The sequence below is a fragment of the Giraffa tippelskirchi genome, chromosome 7, assembly GCF_054371585.1.
Source record: "Giraffa tippelskirchi isolate mGirTip1 chromosome 7, T2T-mGirTip1v1.2.pri, whole genome shotgun sequence".
NCBI lineage: Eukaryota > Metazoa > Chordata > Mammalia > Artiodactyla > Giraffidae > Giraffa > Giraffa tippelskirchi.
This window is the reverse complement of record NC_137281.1, coordinates 140,652,294-140,670,061: the sequence shown is the minus strand read 5'-3', so window position 1 is coordinate 140,670,061 and position 17,768 is coordinate 140,652,294. Positions and strand designations below refer to the sequence as shown.

The 17,768-nt window shown below is 49.8% G+C and overlaps 1 protein-coding gene across 4 annotated transcripts in view; it reads right to left on the bottom strand.

Annotated features, from left to right (window-relative positions):
• Positions 1–17,768, bottom strand: part of RAD51B (RAD51 paralog B) — an 814,189-nt gene that overhangs the window by 80,151 nt on the left and 716,270 nt on the right. For 2 of the 4 annotated variants that reach the window (XM_081513465.1, XM_081513467.1), the window contains exon 11: positions 3,250–3,927. The exons of 1 other annotated variant lie outside the window; for it this stretch is intronic. In XM_081513465.1, coding sequence (XP_081369591.1) covers positions 3,911–3,927 — 17 coding nt within the window. In that variant the 3' untranslated portion in view covers positions 3,250–3,910. Of the gene's footprint in view, positions 1–3,249; positions 3,928–7,855; positions 11,004–17,768 lie in introns of those variants that run through there. One more of the 4 variants, XM_081513463.1, reaches the window with a different exon arrangement.

The following is a 17,768-nucleotide window of genomic DNA, read 5'->3' as shown; positions in this document are numbered from 1 at the left end:
AAGACCAGTTCAGTCTGTCAGGATGCTGGGAACACAGCAAAAATGGATGTATGTGTGTATATACATCCATGTGTGTGTCATTATGTGCATGCCTATTTGGTTTGTGTGTATCTGGATGTGTGTGCCTCTGTGCATGTCTGTTTGTGTGTATCTGTTTGAGTATTTATGTCTGTGACTATATCTGGGAATCTGTGTTTGTGTATATCTGCATGTGTGTGTGTGTCTTTGTATTGTATGTCTGTGTGGGCCTGCGTGTGTACCTGCATCTCTCTGTGTGTTTGTGTGCCTCTGTGTATAGCTACCCACACAAGTGCACAAGTGCCTGTGTCTGTTGGGGGGTTGTCTGTCATGGTATCCTAGAAAAGGACGTCTACTGTTGGACTTTTGGTTGGTTTCTGGTAGCAGCAGTGCAAGCTGGGTCTGGGAACCAGGCAGGAAGGTGGACTAGCAGGAAAGCAAGTCTCATGGTGCATGGAGTGGAAAACAGCAAGATGGCAGGAAACTCAGGTGGGTTTTGGAACAGGATAGCTGGAGGCCAAGGTGATGCCAAGAGGTCTGGGTGAAGGGAGCAATTCAGGGACATACACATCAATCTGCCTTGAGTCTGGAGTTTCCACCAGCCAGGAACAGGTTTTTGTGAGGACTAAGTAGGTTGGGGCAATAAGGGGCTGCACTGAGGGGATGGCAATGAAGAGGGAGGTCTGGAGGCTGGGCTGCACAGGAATGGCCAATTGGCTTGGGGATGATGGTGACTTCAGTTTAGATTTGCTGGGTTTGAGGGTATCGCAGAATAAGATTTTTAAAGGTGAGGATGGGGTAGTGACCAGTATCATACTCTAGAAGGGATAAGGAAAATAAAGACTGAGAAAAAGCTATTGGGCTTGACAATTTGGTGACCTTGCAACCTCATCGAAAGGGTCAGTGGCCGGTGTGCAGGAAAGAGGAAGTGGGTAAGCAGGGTAAGTGGGTAACATTTGTTGGACTCCACTGTACTTGTGGAAATGAAAAGCACCAGGATAGTAACAAGAGTGGATAGCAGAGTTGAGTTATGGGAGCCTGGTGCATATTTGAATAAAGAATGAAACTCAGTCATCAAGATATTCACCCCTGATCCCATTAAGTACTTCCTCTGAGAGCTGACAAACTGATATCCTTTAATCATGCCTTATATTTATAAAGGCCTTTCTCCAAAGAACTCCAAGTGCTCAATAAACATTAATTAATTCACTCTCGCAGCCCCCTTTAGGGAAAAACTGGTGGCAGTTATCATCATTATGTTTACAGGCACAGACATTGTGGCCAAGATGAGAACAGTGCTGCCAACCAGGGTCACAAAGCTGGTTGGGGTGGGAGTTGTGTCTGGTTCCACCCCTTCCGCTGCTAGGCCATTCCTAAATCACCCACATCTTGCCAGGCCCCCCATGTAGCTGGTGAAACTTGGCAATGAGACCAAGTACAGGGTCCAATGCTTCAGTGGGTGACTGGGGGATAATCCCAGAGGGATTCTAAGGGCCAGCCGGCTGTGGGGCTCAGGAAAAGGGTCTTTTGTTTGCTCAGTCCTGGACCACATGGGCATTTAAGCAGCCTTCTCTGCTGAGTCCTTGAGGGTCCTGAGCAAATGCTGGGTCTAGGCAACAACAAAATTGCCAAACTCACGAAAGCATGCAGTAGTTCCACTTGTTGTTTTTTTTTTTTTGGTGGGTTCCCTCACACAAGAAATTCTCTAGTGCCTTCAAGTAGGAAAATACTCCCAGTTCTTATGCTTGGGGCTGTGCAAGATCCAACCATTTGCTCAAAAGCAAAATGATCTCTAAATGCAAAGCATAGTCAAGGACAGCCCACTGAGAAGGTGATTTGGTTTCTTCCACTGAGTGATGAGCTTGGGTTTTATTGGGACAAAAAAGGAAGAGGATCCTAAAGATCCCAATGGTGCAGGTGGTCTGCAAAGCTCCCCAGCTGCAGCTCCAGGGAGTATAGATGTGGGGACCATTACCTTAAAGTCATGCTGCGTTTCTGGGATTGGGCCTGCCCAAGTCTGCTGAGCCCTGGGAGCTGGTGATACTCAGGCTCTTACCTAATGAAGACTGCTCTTGTGGGAGCAGCTAAGCAGTTCGCATTCCCAGTCTAGTGTTTATCCACTTGGATGGACCTGGGAAATTCAAGGGGCCACTGGTTTGTTGGCCTGAAGCCAGGGTTTAATTAAGCCCAAAATCTCCTGTGATTCCACCAAGGGGCTGAACCCCATGAGGCTAGGCAAAGGGAGAAGCAACTCAAAGAGCATTGGATCAGCTTCTTTTGAGTCTTCCTGTCAACCCATTGTTTGTGGAGGCCTTGCTCATTAGTGGGAATAATCCCTTCAAAGTCACAGAGCAGCAAACAGAAAACTGGAGGACCAGCCCTGCACAGGATCAGCTTAACTGTGGCGCCTACTATAACATGTAGGTGGTTTCTGCTGCAGGCCATGGAACATGGATATGCATGAGGAAAGAGAGGATAAATTAGCATCCTAACACTTTCATTTTGAAGTTTCTGTTGCAGAATTCTTGGTGTCTGATCAGAAATTACCAAAAACATGTCTTGTTCACCGTCATCGTTTAGTCGCTAAGTCGTGTCCGACTTTTGCGATCCCATGGACTGTGGCCTCCCAGGCTCCTCTGTCCATGGGATTCTCCAGTCAAGAATACTGGAGTGGGTTGCCATGCCCTTCTCCAGGGGATCTTCCTGACCCAGGGATTGAATCCAGGTCTCCTACACTGCAGGCGGATTCTTACTGACTGAGCTACAAGGGAAGCCCATGTCTTGTTCAGGAAATGGCTATTTGAATTGAGAGACCCAGAAGGCCCAGCCAGCCTGAAGGGCAGAGGCCTGGGACCCACAGTCGAGACCTCATCTTTGGGGGGCCAGCAGACCCCTGTAAAGAGGGCGATATGAAGGGCTTCTGAATGGAGGGAGGACCTGGGATTTTCAGGGAATTTCTATCTTCTTTTTCTTGTCCCCATCCCTCTTTCATAGCCTTGGAACAGAGAAAGTCCAGCCTCTTACCATAAGGGTGAAGTGGGCCAACAGCAGAATGGGCAGCAGTCATGGTGCAGACCCACCCCATGAACTGGGTGGACAAGGGTGAGACTAGCATTCCTTGACATAACTTGACACTACACAGATAAAGGTCATGGGTGGAGGTTGAACATTGGCGGAGCTGATCAGATGGAAGGTTGTGGTAAGAGAACTCAAGTCTTCTCTTTCTCTGTATTTTTTTTTTTTTTATTTGAAGAGAGTAAAGGGTGAGTTCTCAGGTCGTGGCATCAGATGGCCTGAGTCTGTGCCCTGGAAAGCTGGTTCCACTCCATTTAGGGAGCCTACAAACCCCATGCATCTTCTTCTTCTGGGAGCATTGAGGCCAGCAGGCTTTCCAAAGTGGGCAAGACCACGTCTCTGCCTTATGGCATCTCCTTTCTGCTGCAGCTGGGGAAATTATGAAATTATTTATGTTATATAACATTAGAACAGCCTGGCACCTAGGAAGGTCTAAACGTTAGTCCCATAGTCATCTTTCTCAGCCTGGTGTTTCGGTTGGATGTAGGGATTTGCCCACATGGCCACAGCTCCTGGCAGCCTCCCCCTGTTCTCAGAGTGTGGGAATCGGGCACTGGCCGGCATCCGAGGGTCAGCGCTACAGCGGGTCACAACGCAGAAGCTGAGGGAGCGGCCGGCGGAGAAAGGGCGCTGGAGATGAAAGCCGCCGTGTTTGCCTTTCCAAAGTGCCGCTGTGTTCCTCAAGGCCTGCAGCTTCCTCTGCCCTGCTGGGTTTTTTTTTCTTCCCAGTTCCTCTCAGTGATATCTTAAGAGGCAAACTTCCAGCACTAACAGGAGGTCTTTTGTTCTCCTTTTCTCTTGGTGGACTTTAACCCAGTTACGACAGATGAGTCACTGTAAAAACAAACAAATAATAATACTCCATTTTCTTCAAGGCTCTTCCAGGCCTGCTGACAGCAAAGGGGGAACTTGACACTGCACTGGGGCCTGTGGGGCTTCTGCCCTCCCCAATCTTCTGGAGGCATAACCCAGGAGAACCTTCCAGAACACTCTGGAGCCCAACACTGTGGTTCAGTGAGGCTCTGGCTTGTTTAAAATTTCATCTGATTTGGGGTGGCCCAGGGGCTCTGAGGAATTCTGGTCTCAGCACGATCCTGGCTGGGATTTACGCTCTGGCATCTGTCACAAACTCAATTCTGGACTTGCTTCCCCTTACACGTTAGTTTCGTTATATGTGATATCTTTATATGTATTAGACACTCAGGGATTTTTATCAGGAGGGGTTTTGCAGTAGAATATCTTCTGTTCTATTGAGAGATTCCAGGGCATGCTCAGTACACAAGTACAGCCTTGAACCCATTCAATAAAAGCTTAGCAGGCACTCAGGTAGACACCAGAGATGGTGCCCTCAGGGAGTGTTAGTGGTCTAGTTGTGTCCGACTCTTTGTGACCCCATGGACTATAGTTTGCCAGGCTCCTATGTCCATGGGATTCTCCAGGCAAGAATACTGGAGTGGGTAGCCATTCCCTTCTCCAGCGGATCTTCCTGACCCAGGGATTGAACCCAGGTCTCTCGCATTGCAGGCAGATTCTTTACCATCTGAGCCACTATGGAAGACAGACGTGTAAATAAATGAATGCAGTGACTTCTGATAATGGTAAGAGGGCACATATGCCAAGGGTGAGGTGGGGTAAGTAAGGGGGTGATCATTTGATCTGGGAATATTGAGAAAGTTGTCTGAGAGGAGATGGCATTTGAACCGAGTCTTGAGTCCTGAGCGCGTGTTCATCAGATGCTCAGGGGAGAAGGGGGCAGATGTGACAGGCAGAGGGAGGGAGGGGTATAACCATGGGACTGAGACCCATGGTGAATTTGGACCTACCCTTGTACAAGCCCTTTCTAATCTTTGTCCAGGCATATTTGCCTGTTGCTTCAGTAGAGTTGGACCCTCACTTTCCTGAGAAGGAGCTGTCCCTGGATGGATATGCCACTGGCTTCAGGACTCTGGTCTGAAGTGTCTTCTGGCTGCATTAAACATGATGGCTTGGTTTGGGTCACCAGCCCCCTGGGCAGGCTCACTGCCAAAGAGCAGCCATGGCTCCTGTTGGTGGAGGTGTATACGTTCTTCAGAAAGCCGTCACCCACTGTCACAGTCACTGTGTCCTGACTCCCTGGAGGTCAGATGCATAGTGAAACACAAGCATGTCTACAATGAAAATATCAGTTCAACTGCCCGGAAAATTTCTGCTCATTTTCAACCCCAACTTACAAGTCTCCTTGATTGTGAAGAGCCCCAGGAGCCATAGGTAGAGTGAGCAGCCCTAGTCTTTGTGCCCTGGGGCTTCTCCTTCTTACTTTGCTTTAGGCACTAATCATGTTGCTGTTCAGTCACTGAGTCATGTCTGATGCTTTGCGACCCCATGGACTGCAGCACACTAGACTTACCCTCCTTCCCTGTCTCCCGGAGTTTGCTCAGGTTCACGTCCATTGAGTCAATGATGCAGTCTAACCACCTTATCCTCTGCTGCCCTCTCCCCCTTTTGTAATTTCGCCAACTCCCTGAATGCCCTCTGTGCTGTGAGCTCAGGGATGGTAGGTAATGCATGATATTTGGTTCATGTACATACAAGATGGTCAATAGATGTTTGTTAAACAGACACAGGAATGAATGAATGAGGTTTGAATCAGTCTGTTTTGCATCGTCTGACAATGATATCAACGGAAAGCTTCACATTCATTAACTTTGAAAATGAGACAGTAGGGCCTCAGGATTTCTTACTAATAGCGGTATTTTGTGCACAAGTAGATCTCTCTTCCCCAGGAGCCACTTACACTGGAGAATTTAGATTTTAAATCACATGGAGCCCACTATGGCACTCTCAGGGGCAAAGGGGATCCTCATCTATTTTTCCAAGCTGACTTCCTCACTTCAGCAAATCCCAGGAACTGAAACAGTTAGGATCTTCTATTGAATCTGTTCTGTTTGGGCCCCCTGAAATCCAGTACTTTATATTTCTGGGTCTCCCCATCTTGTGATCTGGCAAGGATAAGATAGACTTCCCACCATCAGGGTTGATCTAGGTCCATCTCCTTTTATTTATTTATATATCTTTTAAGAAGTATTATCGAGGGCCAGGGCAGAGGAAGCCTTATTCAATAAAGAAAGTGCTCCTCAGCTGGCCCTTCCTTCCGTGGTCTGTATTCTGCCATCTTCCGATGTCCCCAGGCAGTCAAGAGCAGATGACATGAAGTGATTTCAGTGGTGAGGCTGAGTGGGTGTGGACACAGCCCGGCCTAGCCTCAGCTTATTTCTCTGCTTTGGGAGAACTCAGGCCCCTGCCTCAGACTTCTTCTCTTGGGGTTGGATTATAGTTTTCAAAGAATAAATAAAAAATTCCAGGAACAAGCTCAGTCTCCATGACAGTAGCTGGCTAATTACTTCTGAGAAAATGGAAACCTTGGTCTCCTGATGTGCACAGTGACAGGCACAAGAGGAATTTTCCAATACAATAGGGGATGAACTTTCCAAGGACAGGCTGACTGAGAAAAGCCACCCTCTGACTGCACCCGTGGGGGGACATGGCACCGCTGGGGTGGCAGACGGAGTTGGAGGCGGGAATGGTGGCCTGGAGGGCAACAGTTCTCCCCTTCCCATAACATATGCCACTGACAGGAACGGAGCCTCCAGGACAGCTGGGACACTTGTAGTGCTGACTCCTGTGGTGAGGAGGGAGACAGTCTAGCCCATTTTGCTTAGATGAGGAGCCCCTAAAAGCTACACGGTGTTAGTTGCTCAGTCGTGTCTGACTCTTCGTGACCCGCCCTGGACTATAGCCTGCCAGGCTCCTCTGTCCATGGGATTCTCCAGGCAAGAATACTGGAACTGGTTGCCCTTTCCTTCTCCAGGGGATCTTCCCAACCCAGGGGTCGAACCCAGGTCTCCTGCCTTGCAGGGAGATTCTTTACCATCTGAGCCACCAGGGAAAACCAAATCTGTGGCAGAAATGGCGTGCGCTAAGGTCTGTCTCTCTTCAGCAGTAGACTTCTCTGCGCTCCAGCTGTTCCCTCCTGAGAATTCACTTCTTACCCCCTTCATCCACTCTCTGGGCACTCCCTCCTCTGTGTGAGACCCTCTCCTAGGAACTAGACACACCGCGCCAGACTGTCTCAGCCCCTCAGTTTTGTTCTCTCCATTTCCCTTCCTCATCCTTCCATGAAAGAAGAAGTAGGGGTCATGGCTCTTCCAGCTCCTTCCCATGTCACTGTGACAGCAGGTTTTTAAAACTCTGAGGGATGGGATGCCGTAAAAAGGGCCGGGAGAAGAGATGATTCACTCTCACGTTTGAAAGCCCATGGAGCAGCTGTTGAGGTTTGTAATTGTCCTCTGTAAGCCCCTGTATACATATTAAAAGATCCCTTGGAGAAGCTCATTCCTGATTAGGGGAAAAAAAATGATCTGGGTACAATTAATTCCCAGTGTCAGATGGAAATGAAATCTTTCCAAAGCTGTTGCTGTCGTTACTGTCAGTGACTAATTCACCTTGGCGCTGTTGTCCAGGACATCAGCTACTCCAGGCCCCCTGCTCCATCAGGATCTGTGGTGGGAAAGGCTGAAGCATCTGAATCCCCAAAATCAAATGGAGAATAGACATGGGATAAGAAACAGGAAACACATCTGTGGATCCCTGAGATAATTATTTTTTAAATTCAATTTTTTTCCTGATTTGGAATAATATGTATTCATGGGAGAAAATGTGAAGAACAGAGACAAATCCAAGAAAGAAAATAAAAGTCAAGCCAAATCTTAATACCCAGAGAGAGGACTGTTAACATTTTTGTATGTATTCTTCCAGTTAAAAAATGTACACAATATTTTTTTTCTTGCACAACTGCTACATTCTATGCATACTGCCTTATAATCCACTTTTTCCTTAATGATATGTTGTGAACATTTTCCCACGAGATTAAGCCTGTTTCTAGCCCATAATTCTATCGACTGTCTTCCATCTTACAGATGCTCATTCAACTAATACCCCATGGGTGAATATTTAGGTTGTGCCTAATATTTTTTGGTATTGTAGAAAACAGTTTGTACCCACTTGTGAGACTAACTCAGGTTGCCTCATTGTCCTAGACGTATATCACTTAGTTCTTCCACAGTAGCCATCAGTCATTTGTGGGCCAGACAGACTCCTCCTCATGACTTCCCAACTCTTGCTCAGAAAACAAGGACAAGCAATCTACTCAAGACTGCGTAGCCCTGAGACTTCCCTCAGTGCCACAGAAACATCCACCAATATGAAAAGATAGCTGTGCTCAAATTATTTTTTCACAGATGCGTTGTTTCAGACAAAACGGGGGCCCTTAACTGGCTCCCCTTTGACTTGATCATCTTTTTGACAGAAGAGGGCTGATGACTTTAATAGCTGTGGAAGCCTGTAATTAGAGGGTAGAGCAGTGAAGGCAACTGGGAGCATACGTTCCGAACCATCCATCATTTGGAACCATCATCTATGTTTCGTATTTTCAGTGTCGCTGTTCTGCTCCATTAGAGTAGGTCACCGTGAGGGGAATAGCACAAAGACCCAGGGCTCCCCGTGTGCCAAGGAGCTTATACTGTTCTTGGCCTGGCCACAGGAGAGCACTGAGCAGACTCCCAGCTGAGAATCTGGGGCAAAATCTAGGTCACTGGTTCCCAGTTCAGCTCAGCTTCAAGAAGCTCAAGCTGCCATATGGGGGTGTGCCTTAGACACCTCCAGTCTCCACGTCGCTGGTACATCAGGTCAGAGGAAGCCAGAGGGGAAACGGGCTCCAAGGTGGAGAGGCAGGTGCTGCAGGCTTGACACCTGGGTCTGGGTGGGAGGGATCAGGGTCACCATCACCCTCTTCTCATCCCAGCGGCCCCATGCACACCTTCAGCGGCCTTTGGATGACGAGAAGGAAGAAATTCTCATTTCAAGACAAATTGTAAGACCCTCTTGTTATCCTCTGAGGTCCCGAGGCTTCCAGAAGAGGCCTGTAGGGGAAGACTCCAGGGCGAGACAATGAGTTCAAGGGGAATGTCATGGGAATCCACAAGATGGTTGAAATGTGCAAAGAAGTATGAGAAATTAAAAGTAGGTGGGGCAGAAGGCTCACATGTGCATGCGTATGCACGCGCACACTCGCTCACTCACAGTTTAATGGGGCTTTGAGAGGAAATTGTAGTCTCCAGTGCATAGGAAAAGTCCTGGAACCAGTTCTCTAAAGAGTGGGAGTGGGGAGCTGGGCCAGTCACAAGATTCCCCTTAGGCAGCATATCTGTCCCACTTCCAAAAGGCCGTCCTTCCCCCTCAGCTGCTCTGCTCTGTCACCAGACGCCCCTGCCCAGTCTGACGGTCCCACATCCACAAACAAAGCACCCCAGCGAGCCGTTCCTTTCCCAAGCTGCTGAGGGGTCTTCTGGGGATTGGAACGGATTGTTTCTGGGCTGTTCCAGCCCTGGCTGATGAGCTCAGCTGTCTCCTCTTCTAGGAAAGCAGGCAGGGCTTCTAGGAAGGATTTACTGCAACAGAATATGGCTGCCGTCCACCACCTCCTCGGGTCACCCCTGCCTTTCTTCCAAGCCAGAGGCTGAGGTTGGGGGAAGTTTATAGAGAGGATGCTGGGAATAGATCAATAAGCCTGTCCTGAGTGATTGAGAAACTGTGCAAAGGCAGCAGGAACCTCTCTTCATGCCCATAATTGGACATCAGTGGTGACACTGTAAATGCCGGCCCAGAGAAACACGCCACTTCCACCCAGCCCAGGTGCCAGGCACTTGCATCTTGGCCTCTGATGATTAAAAAGGGAGAGCCCAATGCCCATTTGCCAGCCTGTTCCACCAAGGATGTGAAGTCCCTCTTAATCCTCTTTGAAGCCTCCAGGGACAGGCTTTAACTGGTTCCTTTTACAGTTCTTTTCTCTCTATTGCTGAGACAACTTGGCCCCTACCTGGAGCCTCTGCCTGCCTCAGCCTCAGGGATCCAACGTGATCACAGCGTGATGGGAGCCTGAGAGCCAGCCATGGGCCAGGCCCTGTTCTAAGGATGTCTCCTGTATTAACTCATTGAGTTCTCACAACAACTCTATGAGATGGGCACTGCTATTATCCTCATTGTGCAAACAAGAATACTGAGGCCCAGAGGGGTTCATGAAATTGCCCCAGGTCACACCGTTGAAGAGAAGAAGAACGAGGATTTGCACCTGGAAGCTGGATTCTGGAGTCCTGTTCTTAAGGTCCCATTGCAGGCAGAATCAAATGGCCCTGGTTCTATCTGTTCAGCTGCTAGTCCAGATTTGACCTGGGGCCTCAATCTGACCACAGGATACTGTCTTGCTCCTGTGCTTGGGTCTCTGCTTTGGAGACTTCCTGGTATGCTCGTCTCTCTAGGATATCTTAGGATGCCTTATTGTTGCCATGCTCCATTTCAAGTTCCAAAATCCCACCCCAAGCCCACTCTGCTGGTCATGGCCATGGACCGTGCTGATACTCAGAGGATAAGATTGGTGTCTTACTCAACTCTGGGTCACACACAGAGCCCCTGGTACAGCGTTTAATACACAAGAGGTGTTCAATTTATATTTGTGGAAGGAAATCAGTATAGAAATGCTCCGTGCCTCAGTTTCCCCATCTGTACAATGAGATAATAGCAAATAGAGTTTTGTGACAATGAATTAAGTGAATCTATATAAAGCACGTAGAACAGAATCTGGCACGTGGCAAGTACACTCTAAATGTGAAAGTGTTAGCTGCTCAGTCGTGTCGACTCTTTGCAACCCCATGGACTGTAGCCCATGAGGCTCCTCTGTCCATGGAATTCTCCAGGCAAGAATACTGGGGTGGGTTGCCATTCTCTTCTCCAGGGCATCTTCCCGACTGAGGGATTGAACCTGAGTCTCCTGCATTGCAGGCAGATTCTTCACCACTGAGCCACCAGGGAAGGCCATTCTGTAAATGTAAGCAGTTGCTATTATCGATGTAGATATTGTTACTCCTCTGTACAGGTGGATGAGCAGCCTGGTGAAGACTGTGGGCTCTGGGTCAGGAGCTGGAAGTCTAATCCTGGCTCTGCCACTTCTCAGGTCCATGATCATTGGCAATTGACCTAACTTTTCAGTACCTGTTTTCTCATTTGATAAATGACATAACAATACTTGTACCCCATAGGTACCTCACAGAATTAAATGACATAAAATATATGCTAAATGCCTGGCATAGTGAAAGATCTCCCTGAATGACAGCTAAAAAATTATTAGTGTTACTACCATGGTTCTTTGAAAACTGGGGTGCATATATTTGAAGCACTGGGGCCACTTAGTCCTCTCCTTGCAACAGAGACCTACCTTGGATATTCCAGAAAGACCTGCTTGCTTCTGTCTCCCTTCCCTTGAACCCCCATCCTTATTGCATCACTGGTGGAATAAAGGCCTAGGTGTTCTGCTATTTCCTTACCAACCCATGAAAGCAGGGCCTCCTGAGGCAGGAAGGGGGTTGGTTCTTTTTTTTTAAAAAAGATTTATTTGTTTACTTATGGCTATTCTGGGTCTTTGTTGCCTTCTCTAGTTGCGAAGGGTGGTGGCTACTCTCTATTTGCAAACACAGCCTTATCATTTTGGTGGCTTCTCTTGTTGTAGAGCACAGGCTCTAGATTGCACGGGCTTCAGTTGTTGTGGCATGTGGGCTCTTGAGTGCTGGCTTAATTGTGGCACATGGGCTTAGCCGCTCCAGGGCGTGTGGGATCCTCCCAGACCAGGGATCAAACCCCTTTCCCCTGCACTGGCAAGTGGATTCTTAACCACTAAACTGCCAGGAAAGCCTGGAGCTTTGGTTTTTGAAGAATGAGGAAAAAGCATCCATTTCCTCACTCCTGGGATGGAAGAGACACGACATCACAGCTATCTGGAAAGAAGGGCTCAGCCAGGTCCCTCTGGGAAGGAGACCGCCAGAGAACACGAAGGGTGGGCTTTCTCTGACCATTTAGAGGTCACTTGCCACCTGTATCTTGCCTGGCTCCACACAGTTCTAGTTTTCCAGGCTTCATTCCTCTGGTGGGATCCCCTAGTCACAGGAGAAAAAGGGAAGTGACCAGAGGGCTGTGTTGGGTACCTGGCTGGCCAGACAGTCCCACTTCCCCAGGGCTCAGCATTCACAATCCAGTGGCCCTTGGAGATCCCCAAAGATCTCCCTGGGCAGAGCCAGAGCCTCACATGCACGTAGGTACCTAGTGCTCCTTAGTGACAAGGAGAGAGATGCTGTTGCAGACACTTGATTTTGGGGATCCTGGAGAGCAGCAGAAATGAAACAAGCAGCCCCCTCTCCCCCACTCACCTCCCCCACCATTCACAACACACAGCCGGGCAAACACTCAGGGAAGGACAGCATCAGACTAACAGGGCTGTTGCCGTTGAATTGATTTTGAACCATCAGCAGGATCTCTGGTTATGACATTACCGTAGAGTTGTTTCTGGAGACGTGTCTACGTTGGAGGGGAATTCTGAAGGGTCATATGAATGGAAAAGCCAAGGAGCCAGCTCCCGTCTCCCTCTTCATTGGTGAATATGTGTGCCAGGGAAGCAAACGGCAGGGGGCATCCACAGGACCCTGCTGGGAGCACGTGGCTGCCGTTCTGCATGCCTAGCTCAGCAGAGCTGGCATGGGGGACTGTCACCCCTCACCCCTGCTTCCAGGGCTGCCTCCTTCCTCCTCTCCCCACAGTCCTCATGTGTGTGTCGCCCTGTTATTGAAGCCCAAGCTCACCCCTCTGTGGCTGACTTCCCTGAGCAGCCTCCCTTAATCCACCATGGGGAGGGTGTCACGACTCAGCCTCCAAAACATGAAGAAATACGAACCAGGGTTTTAACTTCTGTCACTTGGAAGGTGAGAAGAGAATGGCGATGCATGTAATGTATACAGTGACAGGACCACAATGGAGAGAGGAGGGGATGCTGGCTGGCTGGCCCTTCTCAAGTGGGGCAGTCACCGAGTAAGGACTTCATGAGACTGAGCTCAGGCTCCTGTCATTGTCCCTCTGAAAAGGCCCTTCGTGTAAGGGCATTGAAGACGGGACATCCTGATGACTCCCCCTCCCCCATGGCCAGCAGAAGATGGCTCACGAGAGCCGGTGGTCCTTGATGGTTAGCTCAGCTCTAAACATGTCCTGAGAGGTGAGTCAGTATCATCAGACACTCATGTAGAAAGGCTGCAGGGACATGGAGGAATTAAGGTTGGATGCACTTCTTTGGGCCTTCTCAGGTAGCTCAATGGTAAAGAATCTGCCTGCAATGCGGGAGACCTGGGTTCAATCCCTGGGTCAGGAAGATCCCCTAGAGGACAGCATGGTAACCCACTCCAGTATTCTTGCCTGGAGAATCCCATGGACAGAGGAGCCTGGTGGGCTACAGTCCATGGGGTCGCACAGAGTCAGATATGACTGGAGCAACCGAGCACGCACACACACACTTCTTAGGCAATGGGCAACCAGGTAAGGCAGCAGGTGATGTCAACGTTTAGCACTCCAGGTAGATCTGTCCACACCCATGGTGGGAGCCCGGAGGAGGAATCCAGCTCTGCGCCTTAGTCTTGGGAGGTGATCAAGGGTTCTGAGCCCAGGGGCCTACGACATGGACTGGCCTTTGGTGGAGCGCATGAAGTCTCCAGGCTTTCTTTGCTCTGGGAACCAGACTCAAGACAAGTGACCCCAAGCCCTATAGGGCCAGTGGGTGGGAACACCCTGCCACGGTGGCAAGCTGGGTAGAATTATAGGTGTTGATGTGAAGAGTGGCCAGACTGGTTTCAAGCTTGTCACGTACCCGTGGAAAACTGGCTCCATTTTTTAACAGCTGTCAACTTGTCCCCACCTGAGCCTGGGCAGACCGGCTGGCCGGGCAGTTTGACGAGATACGGGGTCACTGTATTCTCAGCCCTCCCTCCATCAGGTGGCGAAACCTTCCCAGACCCCAGAGCCAGACAGACACAGGGCTCTTCACGACTCACTGGAGGGACAGGCCAGAGCCCGAGGCCAGCATGAGCTTTCAGAATCAGCAGTTGGGAAGACACGCTAATCAGCTGCCCTGGGGTGACCCATGTGGGGACACAGAGGGGATAAATGTGAGGTGCCGGTAGAGGCAGGGAGAGAGGTTTTGAACTGGGGCTCAGTCTGAAGCGAAAATAAATGTCAGTACAACGTTGACAAATGCACACTGGGAGCCCAGATCCGCCTGCCTATGGAGTGTGTGTGTGTGTGTGTGTGTGTGTATGTGTCACTTGAAGAGCTAAGTAAAAGAGAACAAATGAAAAAAAAAAAAAATAGTCCTTTTTATCCCTGTAACCATTAGAAAGAAAATGAAGTCCAAATTGTGTTCAGGGCTGCTGGGACAGAGGAAGAGAAGCAAAAATGGAAAAAACAGGCCATAAAGATGCCAGGGCTGCTTAAGCAGAAACATCTGTTGAAGTCATAAGACTCCGGGCCTGGTCAGGCTTCTAACAAACCCAGGAAGAGGAGAGTCTGTGCTGGATCAGGATGAGCCCCGTCCACCCCGTGCAGGGCCCCTGGGACCAGCATACGTGCAGCGGAGATACCTTCTCGAGGGCTCAGCCCCGGCCTGGCTTCCAGCAGGAGAGGAAACAGGCGGAGAGGGAGGGAGAGGGAGGGAGAGCCGTCCCCAGGTTAGGAGGGGCCTGCGGCAGTCATGGGGGCAGGGACGTGACAGCAGTTTTGAGAGTGTATTTATTTCAAGCTTTAAACTCGTTGGGGTCGCCTGGTGAGCCACAAGTCTCAACTTCTGTGTGAAAGAAAGAAATATGACGGTAGGGGAGGGAAGGGTCAGTTGCTGACCTGTACAGGAGCCAGGAGGCTGGCCTTGCTGTTTGCAAATGGAGGCCACTCTCTTATTTGTGATTTTTGCCGGGGGCCAACTGTCTGAGGCGTACCTCTTCTAACAACCACAAGAAGGGCAGCTAGCATGTATTGACCATATATATCCCTCTCTGGACCATGTTCTTTATCAGTATCACCTCATTTAATCCCCCAAACCAATCCCTGGAATGGGTAGAGACTTGTCTGGCATCTTCGAGGCGTTTTTTTGACTTAATATTTTCATCTTAGGAGGAAACTGAGGCTTAGAAAGGTTAAATGACTCATCCAGGTCATCAGCCAGCACATTCCAGGGAACACCTGGGGGCTGTCCTTCTCTCTTCTGCCTGAAACTAAAGTGAAAAGTAACTTCAGCCAAGCACTACTGGGGAAGCAGGTTTGTGAAATGAGCCCAGAATTCAGGAAGACCTCAAGCTCCCCGCAGACCCCATTACATTATCCTGGGAAAGTGGGGGGAAATATTGCTACAGAAACACCAACACAGGACATAGGGGAGTGAGTCAGTACCCCTTACCCCCTCAACCATGTAGGAATCCTATAGTGCCTCAAGGAAATGCAGAGACGATAAAAGAAATGAAACCCAGACTCTGTACTACTTGCTCGTGGGAAATGGTCGAAGTACTGTTCATAAGGTTCCACTGCCAAAGTCAGAGGTGGTGTCACCTCTTCCTAGAAGCCCCACCTCTCAGCCTGGCCCTGCCTGGCCACATCCTCCAGCTCCTTCACCCAAAGCATCCATCCCACCACGAGGGCACTCATATCCTAATTTCTCTTATGGGAAAACTGGAGATGAAAGGCTATGACTGTTGGCTTCAGGGTTCATGATCAGAGGTCTATAGGTCCTCTCCAGAAAATGCAAAAGTGAAATAATAGCAAGAGGTCTGGCTGAAGCCCCACCTCCTGGGTAGCTGGCTTGGGGAAGCCGAGGATATTACTGTTGTCTGAGCAAGCAATTCTGTGCTGCTACCATTTACTAGGGGCTTCCCTCGTGGCTCAGTGGTAAAGAACCCACCTGCCAATGCAGGAGACGCAGGTTCGATCCCTGGGTCAGGAAGATACCCTGGAGAAGAAAATGGCAACCCACTCCAGTATTCATGCCTGAGAAATGCCATGGACAGAGGAGCCTGGTGGGTTACAGTCCATAAGGTCACAAAGAGTTGGACACGACTGGGCAACTAAAGAGCAAACAACAACAATTTACTAGGGTTGGAGCCTACTGGTGCCAAGCCCCATGTCACGTCAATCAAACCTTTATGATAGACAATAGCACTTCTGCTTTCAAGTGAGGAAACTGAAGCTCAGAGAGAGGGCTTCACTTACCTGATGTCACACAGTTACTGACTGGAAGATCTGGACTAGAATCCGTGGGGTCAGAGATAGAAGCACCTTAGGTCCCTTCCTGTGTACCAATGTGTCTCAGACTCAAGTGTGCCTCGGATCCACTGGCCGTCTTGTTAAAACATATTTCCTGATTCAGCAGGGGCCTGAGATACTGCCGCTGTAGCCAGCTCCGGCTGATGGCCATGCTGAAGGCCCCTGGACCACACGTGAGGAGCGAGGATCTTCATCCCCCTGCCTTCTTTAATCCATGCTGATCTGTGCCCTGGGGGCTGGCGCGTCCCAGCCTCTTTGATACAACTTTGCCACCAGGATGCACCCGAAAACCACCCATACGGCCCGGTTAGCTATGCTTAATTACTGTTAATCATCTCACTCCTCCTTGCTCCTTGGGTGACTACTGAAAACCTAACATCGTCTCCGGGTGAGGAAGACTGGCAGGTCTGCTTGAGAGAGGCACAGAGGGGATGGTGGCCGGGAGCAGTCGCTGCCCAGGGCCAGGATAAGACTTTGATACGATCCTGTATCTCAGGGGAAATCAATGTGATGATATCTCCCCCGGTTGGTCTCTCCCACGAGCTGACAGGAATTTCCTGCTCAGACCAGCAGAGGAACTCGGGGTTTGCTCCTCCAGGGCCAATCTCAGTGGGAAAAAGAACACAAGCAAGAAGGCAGGAGCGGCTTTTGTCTAAGCCGCATGCCTCGGGTTCCTGGTTCTGCTCCATTTGTAGGCAGGAGGACCTTCTCTGGCTTTTTCGCCCCAGCCTCCAGGGTTGGCTCTGAGTACAGACCTTTCAGGAGGGCTGGGGTGACCTGCATTCCACAGAAAGGAGGGGCTGGGAGAGGCTGGGGCTCAGGTCTGCTCAGGAGCACAAAGACAGGCTAGAAAGACAACCCAGAAAACCCAGACCCTGCAGTCCATCTGCCGATAACTCTCCTTTCAATGGGCATTACCGAGGGCCTCCTACACATGAGTGCTTTGTTGGCATAGGTGTGTGGCAGAGACCAGGGGTCCCTGCCTGTAGCCCCGTGGAGCCCACAGCTAGAGGGAGCTGATCTGTAAGTAGAGAAGTGGAGTTACATGGAGAAAATGCTGAGAAATGTCTGTGATGCTGGGGTTACAGGCTCTGGGTGTACATTCCCTCCCTGGCCGTGTCAATCACCCAGCCCAGCTCTCTTCTGTCCAAGGTGAGACGGCCACCTCTTTGGGTAGACTCACCCACTCTCACACTGACTTGCAAACACGGGTCTCCCTGTCTTCCCTGGCCAGCCTCCCTGACACCACCCTTTTAGAACCCACTGGACACCTTGGTGAAAACCAGAGACACACATGGGCTTGTGCTTCCATGGGCATCTGGAACTTATCAGCACAATGGCTGGCCAGGTCATTCCTTGGGAACTCTGCAAATGTTTTCCCTGGTCAAGAATAAATGTGTGTGCGGAGGGGAAAGGTCAGGTCAGACAGGGAGGAGATGAGAGTTAAGGCTGGGTGTGCAAAGTGG